Source organism: Hypanus sabinus, chromosome 29 (assembly GCF_030144855.1).
Source record: "Hypanus sabinus isolate sHypSab1 chromosome 29, sHypSab1.hap1, whole genome shotgun sequence".
Classification (NCBI taxonomy): Eukaryota; Metazoa; Chordata; class Chondrichthyes; order Myliobatiformes; family Dasyatidae; genus Hypanus; species Hypanus sabinus.
Window position 1 is genome coordinate 16,142,736 of NC_082734.1, and position 19,379 is coordinate 16,162,114.

Below are 19,379 nucleotides of genomic sequence, written 5' to 3' on the forward strand. Positions count from 1 at the left end.
GACAGGGCTTGGATGTTAGGGCGGGAGAGGGCGTCCGCCACAACATTGTCCTTTCCTGAGACATGCCAGACATCCGTCGTGTATTCGGAGAAGTAGGACAGATGTCGCTGCTGGCGGGACAACCAGGGGTCGGATGCTTTCGTGAACGCGGTGAAGGGCCTACCTTCTAAGAAGCATCTGAAATGCCAGATTGCCAGGTATAGCGCCAACAGTTCCCGGTCGAAAGCACTGTATTTGAGCTCGGATGGTTGTAGGTGTTTGCTGAAAAATGTCAGGGGTTGTCAGCAACCCTCGATGAGTTGTTCCAGCACTCCACAGACTGCCGTGTTAGATGCGTCCACTGTGAAGGCGGTAGGGACGTCCTTTCTGAGGTGTACTAGCATCGCGGCGTTTGCCAAGGCTTCTTTGGTTTTAATGAAAGCGGCGGTGGACTCCTCGTCCCAGGTAATGTCCTTGCCCTTACCTGACATCAGGGCGAACAGGGAGCGCATGATTCGGGCTGCTCAAGGGAGAAAGCGGTGGTAGAAATTTACCATATTCACAAATTCCTGAAGGCCTTTGATTGTGTTGGGTCGGGGGAAATGGCAGACCGCGTCTACCTTGGCGGGCAGAAGGGTTGCCCCGTCTTTAGTAATCCTGTGGCCCAGGAAGTCGATGGTGTCGAGCCCAAACTGACATTTGGCCTGGTTGATTGTTAGGCCGTATTCACTCAGTTGGGCGTAGAGTTGACAGAGGTGGGACAGATGCTCCTGACGACTACTGCTGGCTATGAGAATGTTGTCCAAATAGATGAAAGCGAAGTCCAGGTTGCGTCCCACTGCATCCATTAACCGCTGAAATGTCTGTGCAGCATTCTTTAGGCCGAACGGCATGCGGAGGAACTTGAAAAGACCGAACGGGGTGATCAGTGCTGTTTTGGGGATGTCGTCCGGATGCATCGGGATTTGATGGTATCCCCTGACGAGGTCTAACTTGGAGAAAATCCCATGGGCTGTCGGACCACTGTATGATCCCCAATTCCTCCATCCTCTTGAACTCCTCCTTCGCCAGTCGGAGCTTGTCCGGGGGAAGCCTTCAAGCACGGGCGTGGAGGGGTGCGGTGCAGTATGCCGTGTCTGGGCATGGCTGCCGTGAACCGTGGCACCAGAACCGATGGGAAATCCACCAGGACTCTGGTGAAGTCGTTGTCGGACAGCGTGATGGAGTCTAGGTGTGGGGCTGGCAACTGGGCTTCACCCAGGGAGAACGTTTGAAAGGTCTCAGCGTGAATCAGTCTCTTCCTTTGCAGGTCAACCAGTAGGCTGTGAGCTCGCTAAAAATCCGCTCTCAGGAGCGGTTGGGATACGGCAACCAGTGTGAAGACCCACATGAACCGGCTGGAGCCAAACTGTAGCCGCACCTGACGGTGCATAGGTCCTTACTGTGCTGCTGTTCGCGGCCCTCAGGGTGGGACCCAGTTCTCTGTTGCGGGTGTCATAACTTGTCGGAGGTAAGACACTGATCTTGGCTCCGGTGTCAACCAAAAAGCGGCGTCCTGACTGCTTGTCCCAGACATACAGGAGGCTATCCTGATGGCCAGCTGCTGTAGCCATCAGTGGCGGCTGGCCCTGTCGTTTCCCGGGAACTTGTGCTTCTGCACCCCACCGCTGGTGGTAGAAGCACCAATGTTCGTTGGTCTCCTCACCCCTGCCTCTGGGGTTAGTGGGCTCTGCGGCCGGTCCCGGTCTGGTCTGCTAATCTGTGCGACGGACGCCCCACTCTCCTTCTTGGCTTTCCACAGCACGTCTGCCTGGGCCGCCACCTTCCGGGGGTCGCTGAAATCTGCGTCAGACAGCAGCAGGCGTATGTCCTCAGGCAGCTGCTCCAGGAACGCCTGCTCAAACATGAGGCAGGGCTTGTGTCCTTCGGCCAGGGACAGCATCTTGTTCATCAAAGCCGATGGTGGCCTGTCCCCCAAACCATCCAGGTGCAGTAAAAGGGCAGCTCACTCGTGCTGTGAGAGTCCGAAAGTCCTTATGAGCAGGGCTTTGAATTCTGTGTATTTGCCGTCCTCCAGGGGCGACTGTATGAACTCCTCAACCTGGGCGGCTGTCTCCTGGTCGAGGGAGCTCACCACGTAGTAGTAACATGTGGCATCCAAGGTTATCTGCCAAATGTGGAATTGAGCTTCTGCTTGCCGGAACCATAGGTGAGGTCGCAGCGTCCAGAAGCTTGGCAGTTTTAACGAAACTGCATGAACAGATGCTGCATCGTTCATCTCCGGTCCAAATATTGTTTGGGCCGTCGGGGTCACCAATTGTAGCGGCGTGCTACACGCAGCGCTGAAATAATGACACGTAGTCGGTGAGCTGCAGCTGCAAAAGAGGTTTATTTAAACTTTGCGGCCTCACTTTAGAGCCTTCCTGTTCCCTCCCTCCTCGGGCGGGAGTACCATAGGGCGCGCGTATTCACGGTCCTGTCCCGCACGCGGGCTTTTCCCCTTGCTGGTGAAGAAGGCCTGGCGCCCTCTTTGGGACCGGCCTCAATGCCTCAGTTCAAGTGCGCTGGGAAGCAGGTCGCCACAGTCTGACAATTAACATCTCAGCTCCGAGCTCAAATGGTACCCATATTTATTAAAAAAAACTCATTGCTGTTAACAGCTATTCACTGGTGCTCATCTATTCCAGGGTATTGGTGCTATTGGGACCTTCTCCTTATGCCCCCTGGTGGAATCTTCAAATATATTTATTAAGTATATAAAGAGCAAAGAGAGTAATAAGGTGTGAGACTGTTTTAGGACCAAAAGGGGCAACCTATGCATGGAGCCAGAGAATATGAGCAAGGATGTGGGTGAATATTTTTCATCTGTATTCACAAAGAAGACATTGCAATTGAACATTTCATGTGGGATGGTGAAATTCTAAACCACATTACAATTAAAAAAGGAGTTATTAGATGGCTCAGTGGACATAAAGGTAGATAAATCTCTGCAGCCTGAGGGAGATCATTGCTGGGGCCCCAACAATATTTAAAATATTTAAAACAAATATTTAAAACTCCACTGGCCACAGGTGAAATGCCAGACTAGAAGGCAGCAAATATTGGCCAGTTAGCTCAACATCAGTGGTAGGAAGTTATTTCAAAAAAAACCCTAAGAAGCACGATTGATCATTCTTGGAAAGATCCAGGTTGATCAATAAATAAGCACAGATTGCTGGTGAGAGAACATGTCTGATCAGTTTAATTTTTTTTTGTAGAGGTATCTAATTATATTAAGGACAGTGCAGTCTAGCTGGATTTCAGTAAGGTCTTTAACTAGGTCCCACATGAAAGACCAGCGCAAAGGATAATAGCGTATGGGATACAGGACAAGTTGGATCTAAAGTTAGCTTAGGAATAGGAATCAGTGGGTGATAGTGGAGAACTACAGTGTGTTTGGAAGCCCGTGATCAGCTGCTCATGTTGGGAACCTTGCAGAGGATACAAAAATTGTTGGCACTGTGAGGATAGGAGTTGAGGTAACTGAATAATATAGATGAAATTTATCCTGATAGGTTCTAAGTGACACATATTGAAAGGATGAATAACACATCACATGAATAGCAGAACTGTTGGGAATATTGACAAACACAGGGGCCTTGGTGTTTTAAGTTCAAAGATCCCTGAAATTGACACTAAGACCGGAAGACATAGGAACAGAATTAGGTTATCTGGCCCATTGAGCCTGCTCTGCCCTTCAATCATGGCTGATCTTTTTTCCTCCCTCCTCAGCCACACTTCCTGGCCTTCCTGTAACCTTTGATGCCAAGGCCAATCAAGAAACTATCAAGTACTGCCTTAAGTACACTCAACGACCTGGCCTCCACAGCTGCCTGTGGTAACAAATTCCACAAATTCACCACCTAATGGCTAAAGAAATTTCACTGCATCTCTGTTTGAAATGTTCACCCCTCTATCTTGAGACTGTGCCCTCTTGTCCTACACTACCCCATCCTTCTAAATTCCAGTGAGCACAGGCTGAGAAACATCAAACATTCCTCTTATGATAACTCTTTCATTCCCTAAATCATCCTTGTGAACCTCCTCTGAACCCTCTCCAATGCCAGTGCTTCTTTTCTTAGATAAGGAGCCCAAAGCTGTTCTCAATACTCAAAATGAGACCTCACCCCAGTGCCTTAATAAGCCTCAGCATCAAAAACCTGCTGTTATGTTCTAGACCTCTTGAAATGAATACTAACATTGTAGTTGTCTTCCTCACCACCAACTTAACCTGCAAATTAACCTTTAGGGTGTTCTGCACAAGGACTCCCAAGACCCTTTGCACCTCAAACTTTCGGATTTTCTCCCCATTTAGAAAATAATCTGCACATTTACTTCTTCTACCAAAGTGCATGACCATGCATTTTCCAACATTGTATTTAATTTGCCACTTTCCTGCCCATTCTCCTAATCTGTCTAAGTCCTTCTGCTGTCTTCCTGTTTCAACACTACCTGCCCCTCCACCAATCTTGATATCATTTGCAAACTAAGCAACAAAGCCATCTATTCCATCATCTAAATCAGGGTTTCTCAACCAGAGCTCCATGAGAAATCATACTTAAAAAGATAAACCATTTTTTTAAACTTCATGCAATGCGCAATGTGTGATGGGCAGTGACTGAGCAGCCCCATTAGCAATCTTGCTAGAGGTCTCTCAGCCCAGTTTGTCAATGTGCAGTAGGACCGTGTTTATTTGGTTGAGTCCATTCTCAGTTTTTAACATAAGATAGATGAGGCCTTTGATACTTGCACAGAGGGGAGGATGGTAGGCTGATGGTGAGTGCTGTATTTTACAGAGGGGAGGACAGTAGGCTAATGAGGAGCATGAAGTGCATTTCCGAGCATTGAATGGACTCGCCCAAATTGAGCTGTAACCCCAGCCTCTCCCTCCTGAATTACTTCCCAACTTCCCCTTACGCACCACCGACTGACTTACGGAAGCGAACAAACTCTACAAGTAGAAAATTGGAGTGAAATTGTCATTCTAAAGAAGGAATTTTCAAGTAAGGTTGGCTTTAAATTCATTCTCTACTCAAAAGTGCACTGACAATTATTTTTGTATTATTATTATCTACAACTTACTGATCACACTAACCTAGTGAGCTATAGATATAATAATTTTACGCAGGAGTTCCCTGAGATCTGAAAAATATTTCTAAGCTTCCTCCAGGACAAAAAGGTTGAGAAAGGCTGATCTAAATCACTGATAGACAGCATAAAAAGAAGCAGTCCTAACACCAATCCCTGCAGAACACCACTAGTTACCGGCAGCCAATCAGAAAAGGATCCTTTTATTCCTACTCACTGCATCCTACCAATCAGCCAATGCTCTAACCATGCTAGTAAATTTTTTGTAATACTAAGAGCTCTTAACTTGGTAAGCAGCTTCATGTGTGGCACATTCTGAAAGTCCAAATATATGACATCCCTTTATCCATCCTACTTGTAATCTCCTCAAAGAATTCCAATCAAGATTTTCCTTTATGGAAACCATGCTGACTTCATCCCATCTTGACCTCTGCCAGCAAGTGTCATAACCTCATCCTTAACGATTGACTGCAACATCTTCCCAACCACTGAGGTCAAGCTAACATGTCAATAATTTCCCTTCTGCTGCCTCCCTCCTTCTATAAAGAGTTGAATGACCTTTGCAGTTTTCCAGACCTCCAGAACCATGCAAGAGTCCAAAGATTATTTAAAGATTATAACTAATGCCTCCACAATCTCTACCACTACCTCTTTCAGAACCCTAGGGTGCAGTTCATCTGATCCAGATGACATATGCACCTTTAGGTCTTCCAGCTTTGTGAGCATCTTCCCCCTTGTAATAGTAACTGAACTGACAAGTCTTCCCTCACACCCTTCAACATCTGGCACAATGCCAGAGTCTTCCACAGTGAATACTGATGCAAAATACTCATTTAGTTCATCTGCCAACTCCTTGTCCTACGTTATTATTTCTCCGGTCTCATTTTCTAGTGGTTCTATATCCAGTTTCATCTCTCTTATCTTTTATATACTTGAAAAAGCTTTTTGTCTACCCACTTTGATATTGCTTGCTAGCTTGCTTTTATATTTCATCTTTTTCCCCCTAATAATTTTGAAGGGCTTTTAAAAACTTCCCAATCCTCGACCCTCCTGCATTAGCTTTAACTTCCCTCGTCATCCTTTGTACTATTCTGCCACTTGAGTATTTCTTTGTTTTTGGAATACATCTATCCTGCACCTTCTTCCTCATTTCCCCCCAGAAACTCACACCATTGCTGCTTTGCTGTCATCCCTGCCAGCATCTCCTTCCAATTTACTTTGGCCAACTCTTCTCTCATACCACTGTAATTTCCTTTACTCCACTGAAATATTGCTATATCAGACTTTACTTTCTCCCTATCAGATTTCAAGTTGAATTAATTATATTGTGATCACTGCCTGTTAAGCATTCCTTCAGGAGCTCTCTACTCGCCTCTGTTCATTACATAACACCCAATCCAGTAAAGCTGATCCCCTAGTAGGCTCAACATCAAGCTGTCCTAAAAAGCCACCTCAAAGGCATTCAACAAATTCACTCGCGAGATCCATTACCAAACTCATTTTCCCAATCTACCTGCATGGCAAAAATCTCCCATGACTCTCACATCGCCCCTTTGACAGGCCTTTTCTAGTTCCCATCATAATCAGTAGTCCACATCCCAGCTACTGTTTGGAGGCCTGTATATACCTGCCATTAAGGTCCTTTTACCCTTGCAGTTTCTGAATTCAACCCACAAGATTTCAACATCTTCCAATCCTGCATCACATACTTCTAATGATTTGATGCTATTCTTTACCAGCAGAGCCATGCCACTCCCTCTGCCTATGTTCCTATCCCTCCGATACAATGTGTAACCTTGGATATTCAGTTTCCAACTACAACCATCCTTCAGCCACAATTTAGTGATGGCCACAACATCATAACCGACAATCTGTAAAACTGCTGGAACATCCATCTTATTTCGTATACTCCGTGTACCAAGTACTGTACCCTTTTTGATTCTGCATCCCAAATACTCTGATACTCATCCTGATCATCTACCCTCCCTTCCCAACAGTCTGACTGCACGCTATCTTTGCTTTTTTACCATCTGTCCTATTCTGAGTCCCTTCACTCCAGTTCACAACTCCTTGTAAATTAGCTTAAACCCTCCCCAACATCTTTAATAAACCAGCCCGCAAAAATATTGGTAGCACATGTACACAGTGGCCACTTTACTAGGTACACCAGTCCAGATCAAGAGTCTCAACCTGAAAAAAACTACTGCTTATTCCTTTCCATAGATGTTGCCTGGCCTGCTGAGTTCATCCAACACTTTGAACGTGTTAGATGGAATTTAATACAAATATGATGTGTTGCACTTTGGGAGGGTAAACCAGGTAGGATCCATAATTCCTTGAAAGTGGTGCCAGAGGTAGGAAGAATTGTAAAGAGGGCTTTTCTAAAATTGGCCTTCATAAACCATAGTTCTGAGACCAGGAGTTGGGATATTGGGAAGTTGTATAATACGCTGGTGGGGCCTAATTTGGAGTATTGTGTGCCGTTCTGGCCACCTATCTACATTAAAGACATAAGATTGAAAGAGTACAGAGAAAATTTACAAGGGTTTTGCCAGGATTTGAGAACATGAGTTATAGGGAAAGGTTGAATAGGTTAGGGCTTAATTCCCTGGAGCGTACGAGAATGAGGGGAAGTTTGATAGAGGTATACAAGATTATGAGCAGTTTAGATAGGGCAAATGCAAGCAGGCTTTTTCCACTGAAGTTGGGTAAGACTAGAACTAGAGGTGATGGGTTAAGGATGAAAGGTGAAACCTACAGGGGGAACTTCTTCACTCAGAGGGGGGTGAGGGGGTGGAACGAGCAGCTAGTGGAAGTGGTGGATGCAGGTTTAATTTCAGCATTGAAGAGAAACTTGGAAAATTATGTGGATGGAAGGAATATGAAAGGCTATGGTCCAGGTATGGGTCAATGGACCAGATGAGCTAAGAGGCCCATTTCTGAGGTGTAGTACTCTAAGAGTATGACTCTAGTATAAATATAAGTATAAGGTAAGGAATAGCAAAAGGTTTGGAGGGGATCTAAGAAGAATTTTATCACTCAGTGATTGATTGCAGTCTGGAATGCACTGCTTGAGGAGTTGATAGAAGCAAGGATTCCCACAACATTCTAAAAAACACCTAGACAAGCACTTGAATCGCCAACGCAATGGCCCAACTGCTGGTTAATAAGATTAATATAAAGTTATTTGATACATCTAATACACTTGGACATTTTCAAATGTAGCGTACTGCTTTTGATGTTCACTACGTGGCTTTCTCTACACTGGAGAAAATTAACATATAAAGACAACTCGAGTACAATCCACAAGATGATCCTGAGCTTCCTGTTGTCAGCCACTTTAACTTCCCATCCCACTCCAATCTACAAGTGTTTGGCCTCTTGCCCTGTCGTAACAAAGCCCCAATGACACACCTTAGCTTCTGTCTTAGCCTTCTGGAATCCAATCAACAATTTCAGATACTTTGCTCCCTGTTGCTGTCTTTATCAGAATTCTCCAGTTCTGCCTTAGATCATCTTTACCGACTTAGTTTTCCATCTCTACCAAGATGGGTTGACCTGCTGGACATTTCTTGCAGCTCTGCATTTCACAAATTCTACATTACTTTGTGTTCTCTCTTTCTAACTTCCCTCATTAGCTGTTGAAAAAGTGATCTGGTTTATACGTTAATCAACCTTGGCCTCATTTGATCAGAGTTCGCTGCAGAGGTGAGATAGATCAGCAGGTTGAATCACATCACAAAAACCTCACAGCAGTCATTAGTAGTGGGAAGCGTGGTCAGCTTTAAGCTCACGGGTATCAAATCTCCAAGGTTCTATCTTGGGCCCAACATACTGATACAATCATGAAGAAGGCAAGCCTATGGTTCTTCTTCATTAGTTTTGGGAGATCTGGTATGTCACCAGAGACTCTTGCAACTCTGTATAAATGCACAGTGGAGAGCACTCTGATTGGTTGCATCACAGCCGAGTATGGACAGTCCAATGCACAACAAGAGGCTGCAGAGGATTGTACGCTCAGCCAGCTCCATCATAGGCATAACCATCCCTACCATTGAGGACATCTTCAAGAGGCAGTGCCTCAAGAAGATAGCATCTATCATTAAGGACACTTACCATCCAGAACATGCCCTCTTCTCATTAGTACTGTCAGGGAATTACTAACAAAGGAGAGACTATCTAAAATATTCCCTAGTATAGACAACCACTGTGATAGGTGTAAAACTGAAGTAGCTACTTTGTCACATAGGTTCTGGTCATGTTCTTCATTAAAACCGTTTTGGAAATCTTTATTTTCTACTATTTCTAAAGCTCTGAAAATTAATTTACAACCTAACAGATCGACTGTTCTATTTGGAATAGTTCCGCATCATATTCAGGGTATTTCATCTTCAGATCAACATGTAATTGCATTTGTTACATTATTGGCAAGAAGGGCTATTTTATTAAAATGGAAAGATACCTCTGTCCCTACATTAATTGAATGGTTTTCTCAAGTAATGTTATGTCTCAGTTTGGAAAAAATTATAAGTAGAACTTTTGATCCCCGGTTCCATTTTGAGAGAAGATGGGGCTCTTTTGCCTAATATTATCATTTAATTTGAATTATTTTATATGGTTTCCTTCCAATCTTATTCTATATAAATATGAATTGGCTGTTGATGATTGTTTTTCTTTACATATATAGATGATGGTAAGACGTATTGCTCCGGGGGTTGATTCCTAATGGGTTTTTTCCCTTTTTTTTGTAGTCAGTGGGTTTTTTTTCTTAGTTAGATGGGTTTTTTTTTCCTTCTTTTCCTTACATATAATTTTTTTTTCATTTTTATATATTACGATCAGTTTTTATTTTCTTCAGCTTTATTAATTGCATATATATTAATTTATTGAAGTTTTCTATCATCTTATAGCTGTAGGACATTATGTAACAATAAAAAGGTTCTAAAAATGAAAAATAGTACCATCAGGGAGGAGGCACAGGAGCTTGATCATTCAGGAAAAGCTCCTTCCCCTCTGTCATCAGATATCTGAACAATTCATGAACACTGTCTCATTATTCCTCTTTTGAACTATTTATTTTTGTAACTTAAAATAACGTTATATCTTTTCACTGTACTAAGACAGTGATAATAAGTATACTTCCAATTCCGATTCCCGTCCCACCTTCTCTACAACTTAAAATCAACTTGTTCTCTTTTATAGTTCTAACAAAGGGTTTAATTGGTTTCTCTTTCCAGCATTTTCTATATTTGAATTGAGTATTTGAAACATATCAACTGACAAAATAAATAAGATCACTGAAATGGAGCAAATAGATTCAGTCTCTGAGGCCAACCTAAGAACATTCATCAGGAGAATGAATCCGTGAAAAACACTTGGCACAGGTGACATACCTGCCAAGTACTGAAGATCTATGTTAAACAACTGGCTGAGTTGCTAATGGACATCTTCAACCCCTTGCTTTAGTAGTCTGAGTTACCCATCTGCTTCAAGCAGGGTTCAACCAGACCAGTGCTAAAGGAGAATGCGGTAGCCTGCCTGGGTGACTAGCATCCTGTAGCACTGTGACCAAGTGTTTTGAAGGGCTGGCCATGAAGCACATCAACTCCTACCTGAGGTGTGAGCTGGATCTGCTCTATTTTGCCTACCGTCACAGCAGGTCAAGAGCAGATGCCATTTTGTTAGTTCTGGAATATCTGCACAATGAAGATACTTACATCAGCATGCTCTTCATTGACTACAGCTCAGCACTCAACATTATCATCCCCTTGAAACTAAACACTATGCTCCATGACCTAAGCCTGTGGAACTGGGTCCTCGATTTCATCACGTCAGTAGAGTTTAACAACAGCATCTCCTCCACAATCACCATCAGCACAGAAGCACCACAAGGCTGTGTGGTTAGACACTACTCTAGTTGCTTTATATCTCTGATTGTGTGGCTAAGTACAGCTCCAATGGTAAAGATTAATCAGTATATACGTAGGAGGGAGATTGAAATCAACAACCTCATAGGCCTGATTTTATTCTCACAAATCAATGAATATGTTGTTAAAAAAAAGATCACTCCCTACTTGTACATAGTTTTCTCCTTTCACTTGTTCTTTTCTATAAGTGTATACCTCAGATAAATATTATGTGGAGATTTGTGGCATATATGATATATATGTACAATATCTGAAATACATCTTATGGAAATGTTTGTTTGATTATGAACTTCAATAAAAAAATAAATTACAAAAGAGAAAACAACAACCTCTCCCTCAACAAAAGTAAACACAAGCTTATTATTGATTATAGGAAGAAGAAACTGGAGGTTCGTGAACCAGTCCTCTTTTGGGGATCGTAAATGGAGAAGGTCAGTAACTTTAAATTCTTTGGCTTAATTACATCAGAGAATCTGTCCTGAGATCAGCACATAAGAGCCATCGCAGCGTTAAGAACAACAGTGTCTCTACTTTCTTAGAAGCTTGCATGGATTCAACACATGATCTAAAACTTTGGCAAACTTCTATAGATGCATAGTGGAGAGTATCCTGACTGGTTGCATCATGGCCTGGTCTGGAAGCACCAATGCCCAAGAGCAGAAAAGTCTATAGAAAGTGTTGGATACAGCCCAGTCTATCACAGGCAAAGCCCTCCCCACCATTGAGCACATTTACAAGGAGTGCTGTTACAAGAAGGCAGTATCCATCATCAAAGACCCCCCCCCCAAAAACCTGGCCATGCTCTCTTCTCACTACTACCATTGGTCAGGAAGTACAGGAACCTTTGGTGCAGAAACAACCAGCTTCAGGAACCAATGGGCTCCTAAACCAACATCGATAATCTCACTCTCTACAACTCTGAACTGATTTCATAACCTACAGACTCACTTTCAAGGACCTTAAAATTCATGCTGTTAGTATTTTTTTAATTTGCAGAATATATATTCTTCTGCATATTAGTTGTCAGTCTTTGATTATGTCTAGCTTTCATAAATTCTGTTGTATTTCTTTATTTTCTTGTAAATGTCTACAAGAAACTGAATCTCAGGGTAGTATATGATAATAATATGATACTTACTATTTTTGAATGCTTTGCACCTTAGCCCCAGAGGAACTGTCTTGTTCAGCTATATCTATGTATGGTTAGAATGATAATTAAACTTGATTTGATTTGATAAATTCACTGACTTTGATTTTGTAAAAATGGACTGCTGAATTTTGTTTTTTTAAATGACCCATCACTAACTTAATCGGTCTTAACTTGCCCCCTCTTTGTCAGTCTAATAGCCAGACAAAGGTTATATTTGTGCTATCATTACCAAGAGTTAAAAAATCTATCTCTAATTCTATCTTTGTACAGTATACAAAATTCAGCTGTAGCAACGTAATCCTACCACTGGTGAAAGTACCCTAATTGATTGCATCACGGTCTGGTACAGCAATTCGAATGCACAGGAAGATAAGCTGCAGAAAGTAATGGATTTTGTCCAATAAATCACGGGCAAATCCCCCCCCCCACCATTGATGGTACTTAAAGGAAACTCTGCCTCAAGGCAGCAACAGTTATCATCAAATATCATCTTTCAGCTACCAACAGACTGGAAGTACAGAAGCCCCACATCACCAGGTTCAAGAACAGCTACTTCCTTTCAACCATTCAGTCTTGAACCAACTGGGAAAACCCTAATCACGGCAGCTTAGTAACATTAGGGCCATTTTTACTTCACTGCACTAAAATGCACTGTCTTGTGCTTTCTTGTATAAGTTTTGTATAAATCATGCTTAAATTATAGTTTTCTTGTGAACTCTACTTATATGTTGTTGTGTGGCTGCTGCAAGTTTTTAATTACACCTATCTATACAAGTACTTGTGCATATGTTAATAAATTTGATTTAGTGACATAGTTCAACCTACTTGTCAGGATCCTTCTTCCTTAAATTACCTTTGATTGGCCCCAACATACCGTCACACCTTGTTTGAGAGTATAGCAGTTTTACTTGGTTAAAAGGTGCTGGAGTGAAAGGACAAGAACTAATCAAATTAACACTGAGAAAACCAGCATCATAATAATAATTACTGAAACCAAAAGTCACAGGCACCCATTTATGGGCATTTAGCTATTAGTGAGTCAAACAAAAAGCCACAAATTGTTTCTCAATTCTTGGTATGAATGGATCAGGAGGAGAATCAGGTAATGTCAGGAGCAGATGGGAACTCAACTTGGATTACTTATGTATTATAGTACTTGCAACACATTGTTAATTCGTTAATTGGACAAGTATTATATTCAGTAACCCAGGCTTTTGGTCCAGTACCTTTACATTTGTGCAAAGCCCCAAACTGAAAGAAACATTTTCTTCAAAACCCCCATCAGGAAAAAATAAATTCAAAATCTAGTATTTACAAAGTGAAAAATGTGTATTCAATATCTTCATAATCAGCAAAAGAGGCAGGAAACAAAATGATTAAGGCAGCTATTCAGAAAGTCAACATCTCAAATGCACTTTCTTCTGAATAAGTTCTAATATTTTAAAACAAATCACACAAATGGACTGTGCTATCAATTGATAAGAATACAGCAAACTATTCATTAGCTTCAGACGTCGTTAAGTCCTTCTTGTGTTTTTTTTGGAATACGCTGATCAAGTTAGAGAATGGTCTCACTCTAGGGCAGCCATTACTTCCAAGATTAAAATGGTGACTACACTTCAAAAGTGTTTCATTCCCAAGGATCAATCAGATGTTCATAAAATATTTTCTCACATGTGATCATATCCAATCTAAACTTGGACAAGTAACTAAAAGTTTAAATACTTCAATAAAAGTACTTGAGTCGCCCTACCTTTTCAGGTTTTTCTATCTTTTCTTTATCTTTTTCTTCCTTTTTCTTCTTTTTCTCAGTCTGTCCTTCAATATGGAATACAGAAGGTGAGTGTACATTCAATGCATAAGGTGTGCTTACGGATGGCTGTGGTGAATAACAGCATTTAGTGGGTGACATGGCCTTCCCTGAGCCATGAACCAGAAGCTTCTTAGACTTTGAGTGTTTCTTTTCTTTGTGTTTGTCCTTGTCCTTCTTTTTTTTGCTTTTTTTGTCTTTCTTCTTTTTCTTTTTCATTTCTCGGAAAGAATCGTCGATAACTAGCTCTCCAGCCTCAAGCTCCCCACCAGAGGACGTTGCAGACTCCAATGTCTCCAAACCAGTGAGCTCATAATCAGAAAGGTTACTGGCATGAACTTCAGGGTAGAAGTGCGATGCAGAGTCAAAGCCCTCACTAACCCGAGACTCTGACTTGTGTTTTTTACGAACAGCTGATGGCTTTGGCAAACTGTGGGTGTCAAGGGTAGAGAGGAAAGTGCCATGTTCCTCCCTACTTGCCTTTTTTGATGATTTCTTTAGACTTGATGTCCCTGCAAAACCGAATGCCTCATCATCCATGCCCGACTTGTCCTTAGGCGAGAGGAGGAGTTTCATTTTTAAACCCTCTCCTTCACGCACAGTCACAGCGTCTGTATTTACAAAAAGCGGCTTCATCCTCTTTGACTTGTGGAAGCTTCCTTCTTCAGAGAGATCCTCAGGGTCTGCACTGGCAGCTTTTTTCTTATGTTCCTTCTTATTCTCAGTGTGAAAAGGAGGGTAGGATGGTGAGCCAAAAGCAGAAATTGGTTTCTCAACTTTTTTAGAAGGCTTTGCAACTGCAGATACAGGTGAGGTTATAGCCTTCAGAAGGCCCATGGCAGTGTCAGTCTGTTGACCATCGATTTTCTTTTTCTTCTTTACAGGTTCCATAGGTGACAGCTCTGCATAAACACACAGAAAATAGAAATACTCAATTGTTTTACGATAAGACTTCACAGGAGTGTTGTGAAGTTTTCTTCCTGCTGAAAAGGAGAAGCTGTGGAATAGCTTCTTCAATGACTTTTAAATGTTATGAAGGGAATTGACAAGGGAGGCAAATGAGATGTTTCTAATTACCCAAAATACAAGGCAAATACCCACAAAAAAGAGAATTCAGGATAAATGTTTTAACTCAGAATGCAGTGAAATTTCAAAGTTGTCACCACAGGAACTTGTTGAGGCAAACACCTTAAAACAGTTACAAAATAGTTAAATGGTTGGAAATAAATACATGTATATACTATTCCTCATCCAATGCCACAACAATCAACTACTGATGATCTTTAGGAATTACTTGAATGAAAGGATTGAGTACAAAATAAATTTGCTGACAACAAAAAAATTCAGAGGGGGGTGCAAAGAGAAGTAGAAAGGAGGTAAATGAATTGGCAAAAGGATGTCAGATGAAGAGATTATTCAATTTAAAAGGAGGAACATTAAAACAGTAAAATCCCAAGCAACCAGTTAGAGTCTTAGTGTTTTTGACAGTAAATATGCCCATTTACAACAAGCAACTGGAAAGAAAATGTTACTCTTGATTGCAAACAAGTTGAATTGTGAAACTAAAGTTGTCTTGTGACAATTCTAGGTTTTGGTGAAGCCAGACCTGAGGATAGTTTGAAGTTTTTAATCCATCTACAGAACGCAGGTAAAGGCTACCTCAGAGGCATGAATTCACTACAGTGATTGTTGAAAAGAGTGGGTCAAAGATTTTTTCTGGAGCTTAGAATTTTGACCTAGATTCAGAAAGCAAGTCCAGAACTTAGGACCCCTTGGTCTGACAACAAGAGGAAAAAAAAAACATTTGCTTAAGGGCTCTTCTGAGTCTTCAGAACATAGAACATAGAAATTTACAGCACATTACAGGCCCTTTGGCCCAAAATGTTGTGCCGACCATGTAACCTACTCTACAGACTGCCTAGAATTTCCCTACTGCATAGCCCTCTATTTTTCCAAGCTCTATGTACCTATCTAAGAGTCTCTTAAAAGAGGCTATTGTATCCGCCTCCACCACTGCCGTCGGCAGTGCATTCCATGCACTCACCACTCTCTGCGTGAAAAACTTACCCCTGACATCCCCTCGGTACCTATTTCCAAGCACCTTAAAACTATGCTCCCTCGTGGTAGCCATTTCAGCCCTGGGAAAAAGCCTCTGACTATCCACGCGATCAATGCCTCTCATCATCTTACACACCTCTATCAGGGCACCTGTCATCCTCCATCACTCCAAGGAGAAAAGGCCAAGTACACTATTCTCATAAGGCATGCTCTCAAATCCAGACAACATCCTTGTAAATCTCCTCTGCACTCTCTCTACAATATCCACATCCTTCCTGTAGTGAGCTGACCAGAAAAGAACACAGTACTCCAAGTGGGGTCTGACCACATCTTGTACAGCTGTAACATTACCTCTCGGCTCTTGAACTCAGTCCCACAGTTGATGAATGCCAACACACCATACGCCTTCTTAACAACACTGTCAACCTGTATAGCAGCTTCAAGTGGCTATCGCCATGGACCCCAATATCTCTCAGATCCTCCACACTGCCAAGAGTCTTACCAGTTATATTATATTCTGTCTTCAAAATGGACCTACCAAAATGAACCAACTCACACTTACCTAGGCTGAAGTCCATCTGCCACTTCTCAGCCCATTTCTGCACCCTATCGATGCCCCGCTGTAACCTCTGACAATCCTCCAGACTATCCACAACACCCCCAAAACTTTGTGTCATCAGCAAATTTACTAATCCGCCCTTCTTCTTCATCCAGGTCATTTATGAAAATCACAAAGAGGAGGGGTCCCAGAACAGATCCCTGCAGAACATCACTGGTCACTGACCTCCATGCAGAGAACCTCCTACTCCTTAGTGTAGTGGATGCTCAGTCACTGAATACATTCAGACTGATAGATTTTCAAACTGAATCAAGTTGGAACATGAACATGCAGAAAATCATCTATAACCTTAAGAATAGCAGAGCAAATCTAAACATAAAATTATGGCCCATTCCTTTTCCTACTCCGCACTCGTTTGACCTTTCCGAAGATAGAGATTTAAGGATTATCTTTATTTGTCACAGGTCCTTTGATGCAAAAAAAAGCATTTCACTGTACATTTCAATGATTAACACAGTCGGAAAATGTTCAGGGGACAACCCACAAGCATTGCCGTGCTTTTGGCACTGACATGACATGCCTGCAACTTACTAACCCTAATCAATGTATCTTTGCTATGTGAATGGAAAGCAGAGAACCTGGAGGATAAATTGCTGGCAGTGTAAACAGATATGCTAATTACTATGTTATCATGCCACTGTGGCGGCTCATTTCCTAGCGTATGCGAACCGACTCACAATTAGATAGCCTACGGGGGTTTGCGAGCACAGAGCTTTGGAGCCTCTTCGCCATGGGGGGCCGGTTGACAGAGGCTTAAAAGTGAGGCTGAAGTTTTCGAATAAAGTTTTTCCTTCGACTGCAGTTACCGACTCCGTGTCGTAATTTTAGCGCTGTTTGTAGCACACCGCTACAATTGGCGACCCCTCTGCCCGCTAAGGTAGATGCGGTCCGCCACTTCCCCCGACCCACCACGGTCAAAGGCCTTCAGGAATTCGTAGGTATGGTCAATTTCTACCGCCGCTTCCTCCCTTCAGCTGCCCGGATCATGCGCCCCCTGTTCGCCCTGATGTCGGGTCCGAGCAAGGACATTACCTGGGACGAGGAGTCCGCCGCCGCTTTCGTTCAAACGAAGGAAGCTTTGGCTGACGCCGCAATGCTAGTACATCCCAGAATGGACACCCCTACCGCCCTCACAGTGGACGCATCAAACACGGCAGTCGGTGGGGTGCTGGAGCAGCTCATCGCAGGTCGCTGGCAACCCCTGGCGTTTTTCAGCAAACACCTGCGGCCACCCGAGCTCAAGTACAGTGCTTTTGACCGGGAACTGTTGGCGCTCTACCTGGCAATCGGGCATTTCAGGTACTTCCTAGAAGGTCGGCCCTTCACCGCGTTCACGGACCACAAACCGCTTACCTTTGCGTTTACGAAAGCATCCGACCCCTGGTCATCCCGCCAGCAACGCCACCTGTCCTACATCTCTGAATACACAACGGATGTCCGGCACGTCTCGGGTAAGGACAATGTCGTGGCGGATGCGCTCTCTCGCCCTACCGTTCATGCCCTTTCCCAAGGGGTAGACTTTGAGGCACTGGCAGAGGCACAGCAGGTAGATGAGGAGATTCCGAGTTACAGGACTGCAGTCTCTGGTTTGCAGCTCCAGGACTTCCCCGTGGGCCCAGGTGAGAGGACCCTACTCTGTGACGTCGCCACCAACCAGCCCCGTCCGGTCGTCCCCGCAGCCTGGCGGCGACGTGTTTTCGACTCCATTCATAACTTGGCGCATCCCTCCATCCGGACAACTGTCCGGATGGTTTCCAGCAGGTTCGTTTGGCACGGACTCCGCAAACAGGTCAGTGAATGGGCCAGGACGTGCATGCACTGCCAGACGGCCAAGGTTCAGCGGCACACCAAAGCCCCACCGCAGCAGTTCCATCCCGCCCACCGGCGTTTCGACCACATTCATGTGGATATCGTGGGCCCCCTGCCAGTGTCGCGCGGAGCGCGTTACCTCCTGACTATCGTGGACCGGTTCACAAGATGGCCAGAGGCGGTCCCGCTCACCGACACCACCTCCGAATCTTGCGCCCGAGCCCTGATCGCCACCTGGATATCCCGCTTTGGTGTACCAGCCCACATTACCTCCGACAGAGGCGCCCAGTTCACCTCCAGCCTGTGGTCAGCTATGGCCAGCCTTTTGGGGACTCAGCTGCACCACACCACTGCCTACCACCCACAGTCGAACGGGCTAGTGGAGCGTTTCCACCGTCACCTGAAGTCGGCCCTCATGGCCCGCCTGCGAGGAGCCAACTGGGCGGACGAGCTTCCCTGGGTCCTTCTCGGCATCCGCACAGCGCCCAAGGACGACCTGCACGCCTCGTCGGCCGAGTTGGTATACGGCGCGCCCCTGGCCGTCCCCGGGGAGTTCCTACCAGCCCCGAGGGGGCAAGAGGAAGAACCCGCTGCAGTCCTGGGCAGACATCGCGAGAAGCTCGGTAACCTGGCCCCCATACCCACTTCACAGCATGGGCGGCACCCGACCTGCGTACCCAAAGACCTACGGAACTGTAAGTTTGTGTTTGTACGAAGGGGCGGGCATCGGCCACCGCTGCAGCGGCCATACGAGGGGCCGTTTACGGTGCTCCGGAACAACGGGTCCACGTTCGTGCTGGACGTTGGGGGGAAGGAGGAGGTTTTCACGGTGGACCGCCTCAAGCCGGCCCATGTGGACCTGGCGCAACCGGCCGAGTTTCCGGCGCCTCGGCGCAGAGG

At 44.1% G+C, this 19,379-nt stretch overlaps 1 protein-coding gene across 3 annotated transcripts in view; it reads right to left on the reverse strand.

Annotated features, from left to right (window-relative positions):
- hmgxb4a (HMG box domain containing 4a) overlaps positions 1–19,379 on the reverse strand; it is a 59,327-nt gene that overhangs the window by 21,214 nt on the left and 18,734 nt on the right. For all 3 annotated transcript variants that reach the window (XM_059953766.1, XM_059953764.1, XM_059953765.1), the window contains one exon: positions 13,937–14,895. In XM_059953766.1, the coding sequence (XP_059809749.1) occupies positions 13,937–14,895 (959 nt within the window). The remainder of the gene's footprint in view (positions 1–13,936; positions 14,896–19,379) is intronic.